The 13,702-nt window shown below is 42.1% G+C and overlaps 1 protein-coding gene across 2 annotated transcripts; it reads left to right on the plus strand.

The window, feature by feature from the left end:
• The first annotated feature begins 3,059 nt into the window (after window positions 1–3,059).
• On the plus strand, window positions 3,060–9,867 carry Ctla4 (cytotoxic T-lymphocyte-associated protein 4). Of its 2 annotated transcripts, NM_009843.4 has the most exons (4): window positions 3,060–3,314; window positions 6,458–6,805; window positions 7,254–7,363; window positions 8,648–9,867. In NM_009843.4, exons 1-4 carry the CDS (start codon window positions 3,206–3,208, stop codon window positions 8,750–8,752), a joined length of 672 nt encoding a protein of 223 aa, NP_033973.2. In that variant the 5' UTR covers window positions 3,060–3,205; the 3' UTR covers window positions 8,753–9,867. The 2 variants fall into 2 exon arrangements, with proteins under 2 accessions (NP_033973.2, NP_001268905.1); NM_001281976.1 differs by lacking the exon at window positions 7,254–7,363.
• Window positions 9,868–13,702: the final 3,835 nt, after the last annotated feature.

Consider the following 13,702-nt stretch of genomic DNA (forward strand, 5'->3'; position numbering starts at 1 on the left):
GTGTTCATAGATGCACAAACTGATGTCTTTGGACCACACCCTCTCCCTCAGGATTCCTGTTGGAAACTGTGTTTGGTTCTTTCCACGGGTGCTGTAGGTTGAATACTCTCAAATGGAAGCCATGACTTGCTCTTCCCATCTTCTTTAGTCCAATAACTGCACTTCTGTCTTCACAGTGAGCCTTGAGCAAAAGAAGATTCCTGCTTACTAGGTTGCCAGCCATCGTCAGAACGCTCTTCCCCCATGTGATGGTATTTCCCTTGAAAAGGTCTTGAGTTGGAGCCATTGCCTGAGCAACAGTAGGCTCTCAAGGCAACAGCTGGCAAATCTTCATGGTAGGATTCAAATCTAGCTGTCTTTGAATTCTTTGTCTCTTTTCATCAAGGATGGGATAAGTCAGCTAACTCTCAAGGCCTTGCTTTATCCCTTTATTAAGAGGGAAAAGTAACAATCCTTATTTTGTATGGTTATTATGAGACTCGAGTGAGATAAAATGGCAAATATTTGGACAACTTCTGATCGTTGTCCTTGTGACGGCTACTGTTAATCGCTCGGTAAGACCTAGAACCACTTAGAAAGCAAGCACCCAGGCACACCTGGGAGAGATTAGCTAATAGTCTCTGGGCAGTCTTGTGAGAAATTATGTTGATGGGGTTAATTGCTGTGAACAGCTGCTACCTCAAGGTCCTGCTACCTTGACTACCATACTACACACAAGACTATGAGCCTTCAACTGTGAGCCCACTTAAACACCCTTCCCATATGTTACTTTTGTCAGAGTATTTTATCACAGCCACTGGAAAAGAAACTAAGGACCGCCATTCCTCCCAGGCCATAAATTCTGCAAATCAGAATACATTTACTACATGTTCTTTACATGAAAATCTTGTGAATTCTTATTGCTTGGGGTTTTGCAGTAGACTTCTTCCTGATTATATATCATATGTTCTTGAGCCCATCTTCCCTTTCTCCCTCTCTTCAAAACGGGCAAGAAGACAGTTTTATGAAGTTTGAGCTTGGTTGTGCTGATGGCTTTTTCTGTTTCACTGGCTCTTGCAGAGGCAGCATCTCCCACCAGGTTCTCTGGAAATACTGCTCTTTCTGTCTGAATACTTACCTCTTACTTTTGTCATCAATAATGAGTCCAGTGTATCCCTCCTCCAAGAAGACTGCCCTGATGTCCATACTTGAACCAATGGTTCCTGCTCCTCTCTAACTGCGTAATACTTCAACACTATCATCTATCTCATTCCCATTCTGCCATGATTATGATGTAAGTATAACTGCCTGCCATTGCCACTGCCATGGCTCTCCAACAGGACAGGAATACACACACACACACACACACACACACACACACACACACACACACACTTAAAGTCTTTAGTGCCAGTCTGGTTCCTGGCTCCTTATTAATGCCATTAGGTTGTTATTGCTTCTTGCCACACGAATTGGGGATTGGAGGCTTCTCTACAGTGCTAGGGGAATCTAGAAAAGAGACACTTCACAAGCAGCTTCTTAGGGTGTTGACACCTCAGCTAAATGCTAGGGGATGTGGAGAGGAGGCAACAAAATAGAAGGAGCAAATACAGCGTAGGAAGCTTGTGTCATTGTCATAGGACCCGAAGGAAGCATGGTGGGAAATGGCATGCAGAATGAAAGGCCTGTGTGAGCACATGCTAGTGGGCAGGCTCTAAAGGAAGCATACAGTCCCGACTCTACAGAGCCTCTTCTGATGGGGTGCAGAGATGGCAGGAAACCACAGAAACAAGGGAGCATCTACTTGCCACTGCCTTCCAAGAGCTCTTATTAAAGGCATCCTCTGCCATGCCAGGCAACCAACTAGGTTTTTTTATCCTGCCATCATCCCATCCCAAGTGCCCACAATTCATAGCATGTTATAGATCTGCAGTGAACACCCCTCTCATCCTTGAACTATATGAGAGCTTCCCAGACTTAAGAGAAGTCTTCAATGTATAGTCTTCTAAAAATGCACTACAAATATGTGTGTATTAATTATCCTAACTATCTAATATGCATTAATATAGAGAATACTTAAATATTTTAAATACTGAACATTCTAAATAATTTTAATATTATAAAAATACCATAGTATTTATGATTGAATGTTTGCCCTTCTTTACAGCTTAGGTTAAGAATTCTGGTAATATATATCCTTAGTTTTGGTGGTGCTGGGAATTGAACCTCAGGTCTACTGCATACTAGGCAAGTATTCTACCACTGAGCTACATCTATACCTCTGAGCTGTGTCTTCATTGCTGAGGTATATGAACTACGTCTCTATCACTGAGCTGTGCCTCCAAGTTTTAAGTTTCTACCTTTGAAAATTTTTACTATTTTTTTTAAAAGCCCATCCTCCTGTGGAGGTTTTAAATGTCTTTTCATTTGGATTGACTTTCTCTGGGCCATCCACAACTTTATTTTGCCGTTGTTACAGTTTTAAAAGCATCTGGTTTATTTCCCAACGGACAAAACCAGAGGCCCCTTTCCCTGTTTTGTGTGTGTGTGTTTGTGTGTGCATATGTGTGCATGCATGTGCATGTACAAATGTGTGTGTGTCTTTCATTTCTTGTGATTTTGGCATTTTTCTCTCAGTAAAATACTAAGTGGAGTTAGGCAAAAATAAACCCTTTTGTGTACTGAGGGGCTCATAGAAGGACACAATTTTTCTTGGTGCCTTCCAAAGAGAAATTCAGACATCAGCTCCAGGACTAAGAGGGATGGCCATGGGACGCTAAGTAAGAGTACTGGGGGATTAAAGATGACCAGATGACTGGATAAAGTTGGGACTGGGATTTAGGGATTCCTTGTACTACAGAAATTATACTCTCCAAGACTCCACGTCTCCAGGTCCTCAGAGGTGACTCGAAGCTTCAGTTTCAAGTTGAGTACATTTTCCATCCATGGATTTGCTTGTTTTGTTCAGTTTTAGTTTGAATATTTGAGGTCGTCTTTACGACGTAACAGCTAAACCCACGGCTTCCTTTCTCGTAAAACCAAAACAAAAAGGCTCTCTGTTCAGGTGTCCTGTGTGTGCACTACACATATGTAGCACGTACCTTGGATCAAAGCTGTCTATATAAAGTCCCCGAGTCTGTGTGGGTTCAAACACATCTCAAGGCTTCTGGATCCTGTTGGGTTTTACTCTGCTCCCTGAGGACCTCAGCACATTTGCCCCCCAGCCATGGCTTGTCTTGGACTCCGGAGGTACAAAGCTCAACTGCAGCTGCCTTCTAGGACTTGGCCTTTTGTAGCCCTGCTCACTCTTCTTTTCATCCCAGTCTTCTCTGAAGGTGAGTGGAGACTTCTGGAACATGGAGGTGGAGGAGGTGTTTTTCCTACATGGGTTTCGTTTTTTTTTTTTCTTTCAGAAGCTGAGGACAGTGATTTATAGAAATGCCAGAAGTTAAAGCCAAACCCTCTACTTTTTGGTTTAACAGCTTCCTACAGACAAGTTCCAAGAAGAATATAGGAGGTCTAGCAGTAGCGAAGGAGCTGAGACTAGCCACAGCAGCTTGCTGGGATCTCAGCTGGGACTTAAGGAACCATGAGAGTTCCTTAAGTCCCATATGGGGGAGAACAAGTTCTTTGTCACTGCTAGAAAATCCTGTAAAGTTAAGAGATTTAAGGGGGGCATTTGAAATCGTGAGTACATTTGATCTTGATATCACAGTAACATTAAGGTTTTTCTCCTTACCCCCAATCCCACCCCCAAAACTTACCTAAATTCAAATAAATAAGAAGTTTTCCTCATTCACTTTAAGATTTTGAGACACTCTTAGTTCTTTAAATTATCACACCTAAGGCTTAGGGGACATAGCAGAAGAGGGGGCAGAAAGACTATGAGAGCCAAAGGTACATAGAGTTTACTGAGAGATTGTGTCTCTTAGGATGTCAAATGGTACACCCATAAAGTCTCACCAACACGACTGCCTAAACTTGAGCTGAATAAGGACATGAATAACAATAGACATACCCAAGTGGATGGGGAAAGACCAAGATGCTTCAGCACTATAGCAATAACTACAGGAAGCCAAGGAATATGGAGAGTAGGAAATTGCCAAGGGAAAAGCACACCAGCTGACTATCCAATAACATATGGTCAGCCTTCAAAACAAAAAGCAAATAACATATAGAATGGGCAGGTTTCATTAAGAATGACTATAACTATAGTCTGTGCATATCACAACAAATAATGAAAAGGGGGGCCATGAATTTGAAAGAAAAGCAAGGAGGGGTACATGAGAAGGTTTGGAGGAGAGAAAGGAGAAATAATGTAATTATATTAATCTCAAAGAATAGAAGAAGTAGTAAGTAAAGGGAAAATAAATTAGTTAATTATTTTAAAGATGGAATAGTTTTAAGTCGAAGGAAGAAAGAAAGGCAAAGTGATAGAAAGACAAGAAAAGGGGAGGAAGGAAGAGAGAAGAGAGGAAGGAAGAAAGGAAGGAAGGAAGGAAGGGAGGAAGGGAGGGAAAAAGAAAGAAGAGAGAAGGGAGGAGGACAGGAAGGAGGGAGGGAGGGAGGGAGGAAGGGAGAAAGGGAGAAAGGAAGAAAACAATTATCAGCTTTTTGGCCTAAGAGTCTTTTTATTATTTTTTTTCTTCATAAAATCCTTAATTGTTTCATTAACTATCCATGGATTTTTAAGTACGAATCCCTGTTTTTTCAGATGAAATAGAAACTTTTGAAAGGCTAATACCAGGCTTGTTATGTGCCTTGAGATGTACATATCTACTGGACCCTGAGCATCTCTCTCTAGATCTTTTAAATTAAGAAATCACATAGTTTGTGTGACACTGATGCACAAATGATATTTGATAATCTAATTTTACTAAATAAGTCATGGACAGTTTCTTGTCTGAATAGGCCACAAAAACTTTAATGTGGGAGAGAACATTTTTTAAACACTCTAGTGGGGTTTCCATGAGCAAAGGGTGCTTGCAGAAAGTCTCTGATAGTAGAGATGAAGGCTAGGCAGACACCTGCTGTTTCACCCGCTAAGCTGATGGAGTAACCATGGCAACTGCCACCATATTGTTCTCTTTTCTGAGGACAGATGCTAATCAGTACAGGTGCTTTCAGAAGAGACTAGGGTATCTATATAGCCTGGTTTATGGATAGGAGAGGTGGTCTTGGAAACTAAGCCTGGGGTAGTATTCAAGATTGCAATACACTGAAAACTAATTATTGTCTTGTTTTTACAATCTATGTTAGTAAACTACCAATGACATTGTTCAGTTTAAGTTTTGGGTGTAATCTTCAATACTGACCGGAAAACATCCAGGTTAGTTATGAAAAGGCAATATGACAGAAAGCCACTTTTGTGTGCTGAGAGTACAACCCGAGATCGTGTGTATTCTAGGCAAGCACTCTACCACCGACCTACATCTCCAGCCCTTCTGCCTGTGGTTCTTTGTCTTGTAAAGCAATGTCTTGTTGTTTAGCTGATGCTGGCCTTGCACTTGCTATGTAGCCTTCATCTGCTGGCTGCTAGGACTGCAGATTTGTACCACCAATACCGGACTGCAAACCCACTAATTTCTAATGATGAAGGCATGTTTGTATAGAGAGCTGGACTCCTTTCTTCTGTAGTATACAGGGAGGAAAGAGAAAACAACAAAAACAGCAGCAGCAGCAGCAGCAACAACAACAACAACAAAAACCCCAAGGACAAGGAAAGTGTTAAGTGAAGGAAAGAAGGGAGGCAGAAGAGGTGGCAGGGAAGCAGGGGAAGCCCACAGAAGTTAAAGCAGGGTTGTCTCAACCCAGAGAGGAAATGACCCTGGTGCCCTCAGCTCTGTGGCTTCCTTGACTGATGTATACACCACTCTACCACAGTGATGCCAGGAAAAGGGTGACCAATGCATTGACCTGAGGTTCAACTGCTCCTGGTTGACAGAGGTACGCTTATAAATAAGTAGGTAGGAAAATTTTGAAGCTTACTTTGAGAGATGAGGCAAGGTTCTGCACCTCAAGCTCCAGGAATGTCTCGACTGCCATTCACTATGTTTCCTGCGTGATATAGTTCTATTATCACCAAAGAAGGCGCTGTACTGACATGTAGGCTACCCCCTTTTCTTACTGCAGGGGAGAATAAATGAAAGGAAGAATTATTTGCCAAAATGACACATTTTATGAGAGCCAGATCTTCTTTTTGCTATACCAGTATTCTCCTTGCCATAGCCAACTGTCTTCAATAAACTATCAATAAGGGGATCTTGGAGAGTGACTGACTACAGCTGAAAGATGGGAAGTGGAGTGCCAGGGTGGATGGGTGGAGAGGCAAAGGGTGAAGGGAGTGATGAGTTTGTTGAGGGGTGAGCTTGCAGGAGTTCATCCAAGATGAACCTCCCCTGGCCTCAGGTGTGGCCTAATAGTTCAAACCGTGGATGATCATGAGCCCACTAAGTGCCCTTTGGACTTTCCATGTCAGCCATACAGGTGACCCAACCTTCAGTGGTGTTGGCTAGCAGCCATGGTGTCGCCAGCTTTCCATGTGAATATTCACCATCACACAACACTGATGAGGTCCGGGTGACTGTGCTGCGGCAGACAAATGACCAAATGACTGAGGTCTGTGCCACGACATTCACAGAGAAGAATACAGTGGGCTTCCTAGATTACCCCTTCTGCAGTGGTACCTTTAATGAAAGCAGAGTGAACCTCACCATCCAAGGACTGAGAGCTGTTGACACGGGACTGTACCTCTGCAAGGTGGAACTCATGTACCCACCGCCATACTTTGTGGGCATGGGCAACGGGACGCAGATTTATGTCATTGGTGAGCAAAGCCATTCCACTAAGAACAAGTCTGTTGCATTATTATTGTCTTTACACCAGAATAGTTTTGTTCCTTGGTTTGGAGTCCTTCATAGTTAGGTCTGTGATGCATAGCTAGGAATTCCCTAGTAGATAGTAGTCTTGCTTATACTGAGAAGTTACATAACCATCACTCTGATTGCAATGAAACGCATTTGGGGATGTGTTTTTTATACTGCTTGCTGATAGTCTAGGACACTTGTTCTTGAAGTTTAGTCTTGTCCCTTTGATGGCACTCTGGGAAAGTCATGTATTAAATAAGTAGCCAGACTTCCCTATAGTTTACCAATACAAGTTAGGGTTGACTAGCAAAACCTGGAACCTCTAACTTCCTTTTACTACCCATGAGGAACTAGGACCCCACAATTGGAAACTCTCTCAGGAGGTTGATGCTTCGTCTTCTGTTGCAGATCCAGAACCATGCCCGGATTCTGACTTCCTCCTTTGGATCCTTGTCGCAGTTAGCTTGGGGTTGTTTTTTTACAGTTTCCTGGTCACTGCTGTTTCTTTGAGCAAGATGGTGAGTGTGATGTTGACGTTTCCCCACAGTTAATGGGGATACTTTTAGTTGTACCCTACTGACCAATTGGTGTTGAGTTGAAGCAATAAACAAGGAGCAGGAAGGATAGGGTAAAGAACACGCTAGAACCCCATGCACTTGCCTTAGAGGTTTCGGGATGACTAATACTGTACGTGAGCATGTTTGACAGTGAATGTTTGTGTGCTTCTGAGCAGGGTTTCAGTTTGAGTAACTGTTTGAACAACATGGAGCAGCTGTTTTGGTTGTCACTGTCATGGCAATGTCCTTAATCCTAGGACACACAGCAGTCTCTGGGCAACCCTTTCTAGTTAGAACCACCTAGATGGATTTTTGTCCTTTACCAAGCACCATCTCTTGGTCCCTCTTGTGTCTTCTTTGTTCAAGGCATAGATACTTGTAGAATACCCATCCCCATTATCTATGTACTTACTTACCTTGCCTTGATGCCCTCCCTAGCTCAGTGAATGAAAGCCCTTGTTTTTATTTAGTATATTGGCAGTGAAAAGAGAGAAGTGTAGAATCAAGTCTCCAGTCAGGGTTCTGAACAGTCCTCCACCATGTCTGTGTAAGGCTGGCTTTCCTTATCACAAGCAATATCCTTTGACCCCATCTCTTCTCTTCTTTTTCTTACTCTTCCTACTCCTCCATTTTCCTCATCTCTCTACCTTTGCCACTTTCTGTATCTCTTTCTGCATCTATATTCACACACACACACACACACACACACACACACACACACACACACACACATACACACACACTTTCACAGAATCTTTGTTCTGTTGCTGTCTTCCTTTTTTATCTACCATTAAGCTACCACCCAGGCTGGCTGACTAGACATCCATTGTTGAAGTGTTGAGGTGACAGAGACTGGAAACTAACACAGACAAAGAAAAAGCACTAACAAACATAAGAGGAATGGAGATGCAGAATTCAGCTTCAAAGCAGGTTATCAGAGCCACCTTCAAATATTTCAGGTGCTTTGATTACCACAGACACGATCTAGCCAACTATCTTGGGCATTTTGGTTGTTCTTGGTGAAGTTGTCTCAAAGCCCCTTTCTCCCTTTTGCAGAATTATTTATCTAAGGTGAATTTGACTAGCTCAGTTAAGAAAATCTCCCAGAGTTTATAATTCTGTATGTCGTTGTGGATGTTTTATTTTTGCTGGGGAGGGACCCGATATTTACTGGGTCCTATTATGATTGCAATTGGCTTCTATATTCTTTGATAATAATTGCCTTTTAAAAAATGTTTTTTGCAGCTAAAGAAAAGAAGTCCTCTTACAACAGGGGTCTATGTGAAAATGCCCCCAACAGAGCCAGAATGTGAAAAGCAATTTCAGCCTTATTTTATTCCCATCAACTGAAAGGCCGTTTATGAAGAAGAAGGAGCATACTTCAGTCTCTAAAAGCTGAGGCAATTTCAACTTTCCTTTTCTCTCCAGCTATTTTTACCTGTTTGTATATTTTAAGGAGAGTATGCCTCTCTTTAATAGAAAGCTGGATGCAAAATTCCAATTAAGCATACTACAATTTAAAGCTAAGGAGCATGAACAGAGAGCTGGGATATTTCTGTTGTGTCAGAACCATTTTACTAAAAGCATCACTTGGAAGCAGCATAAGGATATAGCATTATGGTGTGGGGTCAAGGGAACATTAGGGAATGGCACAGCCCAAAGAAAGGAAGGGGGTGAAGGAAGAGATTATATTGTACACATCTTGTATTTACCTGAGAGATGTTTATGACTTAAATAATTTTTAAATTTTTCATGCTGTTATTTTCTTTAACAATGTATAATTACACGAAGGTTTAAACATTTATTCACAGAGCTATGTGACATAGCCAGTGGTTCCAAAGGTTGTAGTGTTCCAAGATGTATTTTTAAGTAATATTGTACATGGGTGTTTCATGTGCTGTTGTGTATTTGCTGGTGGTTTGAATATAAACACTATGTATCAGTGTCGTCCCACAGTGGGTCCTGGGGAGGTTTGGCTGGGGAGCTTAGGACACTAATCCATCAGGTTGGACTCGAGGTCCTGCACCAACTGGCTTGGAAACTAGATGAGGCTGTCACAGGGCTCAGTTGCATAAACCGATGGTGATGGAGTGTAAACTGGGTCTTTACACTCATTTTATTTTTTGTTTCTGCTTTTGTTTTCTTCAATGATTTGCAAGGAAACCAAAAGCTGGCAGTGTTTGTATGAACCTGACAGAACACTGTCTTCAAGGAAATGCCTCATTCCTGAGACCAGTAGGTTTGTTTTTTTAGGAAGTTCCAATACTAGGACCCCCTACAAGTACTATGGCTCCTCGAAAACACAAAGTTAATGCCACAGGAAGCAGCAGATGGTAGGATGGGATGCACAAGAGTTCCTGAAAACTAACACTGTTAGTGTTTTTTTTTTAACTCAATATTTTCCATGAAAATGCAACCACATGTATAATATTTTTAATTAAATAAAAGTTTCTTGTGATTGTTTTATGGGCTGCCCAATTTATCAGCTTTGTTTTTAAGTGTAGTGTTTGTGTTTGGTTTTGAAAAATGTTTTCAATTACGTGTGTCTGTGTGTGGATATGCACAGATGTGTGTAGGTGCCCCTGAGGTGTGGGATATCCCTAGAGCTGGAGTTACAAGTGGTTGTCAGCTGCCTGATATCAGTGCTGGGAATCCAACTCCTGTCTTCTGTAAGAGCAGTGTGCTCCCCTAACTCCTGAACCAGCTCTCCAGCCCCTGCATTTGTTTTTTATGGATTCATTCAGCACTAAGTAGAGCCTTTTATGCTAAAAATCCTGGAAACAAACTGGATCAGTGAAAAGAGGAAAAGAATATTCTATGGATCAGCCATGTACCAGCCGTTATCTGAAGCCCATTCCTGGAAAGAGTCTATCATGTACTCTTAATTTCTTCTTTTTGGATAAAATTCAGGCACAACCATCCTTTAAACTTTACACGCAGTTCTCTTTATCCAGATTCCCCACTTCCTCTTTCTTACCCGCAGTTTCACTAACTGATTACTGTTGCCATAACAGCTCCCAGGGCTGTTAGATGTTCCTCCCGTGGCTGTTTTGATTAGTCTTCATTGTAAATGGAGAGTTCCCCTGTGTCTTAGATATGGACGATTTTACAGACGTAGAGGAAACATATCTACTCTTCTGTGTTATTAACAACACTCAAGATTTGGGCCAATTCAAGTTTCTCTGATTCTTGGTTCACCAAGGTGTACCATTAGCCTGATTAGTGTCACGTAAAGTTTCTCATTCTTGACCTCCACATCCTGTTATTGTCATGTGCAGCATTCTTTGTGTGGTTGGAGACCACCTGTTACTGAACACGTTGGAACACTTGCCACAGACGCTGGCTCAGGGCCTTGACTCTCTGTGCTCTGACTCAGAGGCTTCGGATGGCGAGGCTCTGGAAATCTCCCAGAAGCTCCTAGTGTTTTCTTTCTCATGATCACTTAGGTGGCTTTCTTTACCTATGTCTCTCTCTGTGTGTCTCTGTCTGTCTGTCCCTGTCTCTCCGTCTCTCTCCCTGTGTCTTTGTCTCTTTGTCAGTATCTCTCTCTCTCCCATTTGCTCACTCTTGCACACACACAGCTCCCCAAAGTCCTAACAAATGAGACAGCTACTGTAAGCATTCCAGAAAGGCTTGCCAAGTAAAAACAAACAGATGTTTCCATACAGGGTTGTGGTTATTACCTAAAACATGCTGGTATAACACGGGAGGCTCTGCTTCCTGCTCTCTTGGTCTTTGGTTGATATCCTTGATGAAATATGTAAATGTCTTTCAGCTCCAAATATCTCTAGGCAAATTTCAACAGTAATATGTCTCAATGGCCAAAGGACCATGGACACATAAAAGCTTTTTCTAACAGCTATTTCGTTTACCTTTAGCAATCAGAAAGGGACATTGTCTTGAGACCAGAAGACTGGCCTTATCTTTGTATTCCAACCCATGTAGCTCTGGGAACAGGTCTCAAGAAAGCCTAAATATTCCATGTGTCTAAATGAAACCTAGTCTATTATACACAGGAAGCCCTGACTTTCAGACACAGATGTAGATGACAGGGGAGTGAGACAGAACTCTCAGGGCTGCAGAATTGGCTTCATCTCCTTACCACCCAAGCACATGCCTTTATTCATTTTTTCCAGTTATGATAACCTCATTTCTGCTATTTCTATTTCTCTATCTTTATCTCTAAGTATATTTATTTAAAACTCCTGTTTGTGTGTTTTCACATGCACACGTGGTGTGTAAGTCCAGTGTGTGTGTGGTGTGTACCACAGTGTCTATGGAGGTCAGAGAACAGCCTCAGGTATTGTCCCTTACCTTTCCTCCTTTTTGAGACAGGGTCTTTGTTGTGTGACACTGTGTGCCAAGTCTCACTGACCCAGGAGACTCCCGTCTCACAGGAACACTGGGAATCCAGGATGGGTTACCGCATTTAGCCTCACATGGCGTCCAGTGGTCCAAACGACTAGTACTTGCGTAGCAAGGCTCTGTCCATTGAGTCATTTTCCTAGTCTTCTCCTAATATCTCAACCCCCATCCTCGTGCTTAAGATTACTGGCACTTTAAGCCCACACAAATCCCCCTTTTCTGTTTCACAGCCACCTTTGGTTTCACCTCTAATAGTTTCAAGTATGCCTGAATTTTATGCCTAGCTTGAATGAAGCCCTCTAGGGATCCTCACAGCTTTAGGCATACTGGAGATGCTCTAGCCAAAGGCCTAAAGTGCTGGGGACCTAGGCTCTCTGGGACTTTGGGAGGGATAACTGTCCTCTACTAAAAAGCTTTCTGTGTTTTATTGAGTAGTTCAGTCTAATCTCCATTCCTCTGATAAGAAAATCTCTGTATGAGTTAATTCATCTTGTCTTAAACCTTTAAGATTCTGGAGTATGAGTTCAATGCCCACCACATTCTACATTTGTGTCATGTTCTCAATCATTTTATGGGAAGAATACTCTCAATTTTATGATCTCCTTCTCCAATTGTTAAAGCCGACTAAATTTATTTGTACTCCAGCAGAGACTCTTCAATGGCCATATTAGACACATACCTAGTTTAAGCTTAACTGGGATTGCATTTGCAAAATATTGATGTCATTATGCTGTTAACTTACAAGTCCAAGGAATCATGTTGGGAGATCACAAATAAAAGAGGCAATGATTCTTGAAGCGTAGTTGCCATGGCTACACTTCTCTTTTGAGGGTCATGTCTCCTTAGAGCCCATGCTTTATTGCCTATATACTTTCTTCTTTCTCAGTTCAGATCAACTTCCTCTATCCTATCTGTCCAGAGCTATGCCAGTGTATGGATGAGAGAGAGGAGAGGTTTCTCTTTCTTATATGCTTACTTGGTTATGACTATGATAGACATTAATAGGTAAGTTTACCACATTCTTTATGGAATTCTTGGGGAAATTGATGTATCTGGAGGATATGATCCTGAGTGAGGTAACCCAATTACAAAAGAAGTCACTTGATATGCATTCACTGATAAGAGGATATTAGCCCAGAAACTTAGAATACCCAAGATACAACTTGCAAAACACAAGAAAATCAAGAAGAACAAAGACCAAAGTGTGGATGTTTCATTCCTCCTTAGAATAGGGAACAAAACACCCATGGGAGGAGTTACAGAGACAAAGTTTGGAGCTAAGACAAAAGGATGGACCATTCAGAGACTAACCCACCTGGGGATCCATCCCATAATCAGCCACCAAACCCAGACATTATTGTATATGCTAGCAAGATTTTGCTAAAGGGACCCTGATATAGCTGTCTCCAGTGAGGCTATGCCAGTGCCTGGCAAATACAGAAGTGGATGCTCACAGTCATCTATAGGATGGAACACAGGGCCCCCAATGGAGGAGCTAGAGAAAGTATCCAAGGAGCTAAAGGGGTCTGTAACCCTATAGGTGGACCAACAATATGAACTAACCAGTACCCCCAGAGCTCGTGTCTCTAGCTGCATATGTAGAAGAAGATGGCCTAGTCGGCCATCATTGGGAAGAGAGGCCCCTTGGTCTTGCAAACTTTATATGCCCCAGTACAGGGGAACGCCAGGGTCAAGGAGTAGGAGTGAGTGGGTAGAGGAGCAGGGCAGGGGGGTGGTAATAGGGAACTTTCGGGATAGCATTTGAAATGTAAATAAAGAAAATATCTAATAAAAAAAACCTTTGCCACATTTTACTTTGAAACTCTCTTTCTTGAAACTACATAAACAAACAGAAGTGAACTGGCCCTACAGTGGGAAAAACACCCCATATTTCCTTCTGAGGACTCTGTCATAAGGACAGTTTATATTCTTAAT

This window comes from Mus musculus, chromosome 1, assembly GCF_000001635.26.
Source record: "Mus musculus strain C57BL/6J chromosome 1, GRCm38.p6 C57BL/6J".
Lineage (NCBI taxonomy): Eukaryota > Metazoa > Chordata > Mammalia > Rodentia > Muridae > Mus > Mus musculus.

What these genes read in the sequence shown, in the direction of transcription:
- Ctla4 (NM_009843.4), top strand. Translation starts at nt 3,206, where the DNA reads ATGGCTTGTCTTGGACTCCGGAGGTACAAAGCTCAACTGCAGCTGCCT. An exon ending in CATCCCAGTCTTCTCTGAAG is followed by an intron (nt 3,315 to 6,457) that starts GTGAGTGGAGAC and finishes TTTCCATGTCAG; the next exon opens with CCATACAGGTGACCCAACCT. An exon ending in GACGCAGATTTATGTCATTG is followed by an intron (nt 6,806 to 7,253) that starts GTGAGCAAAGCC and finishes CTTCTGTTGCAG; the next exon opens with ATCCAGAACCATGCCCGGAT.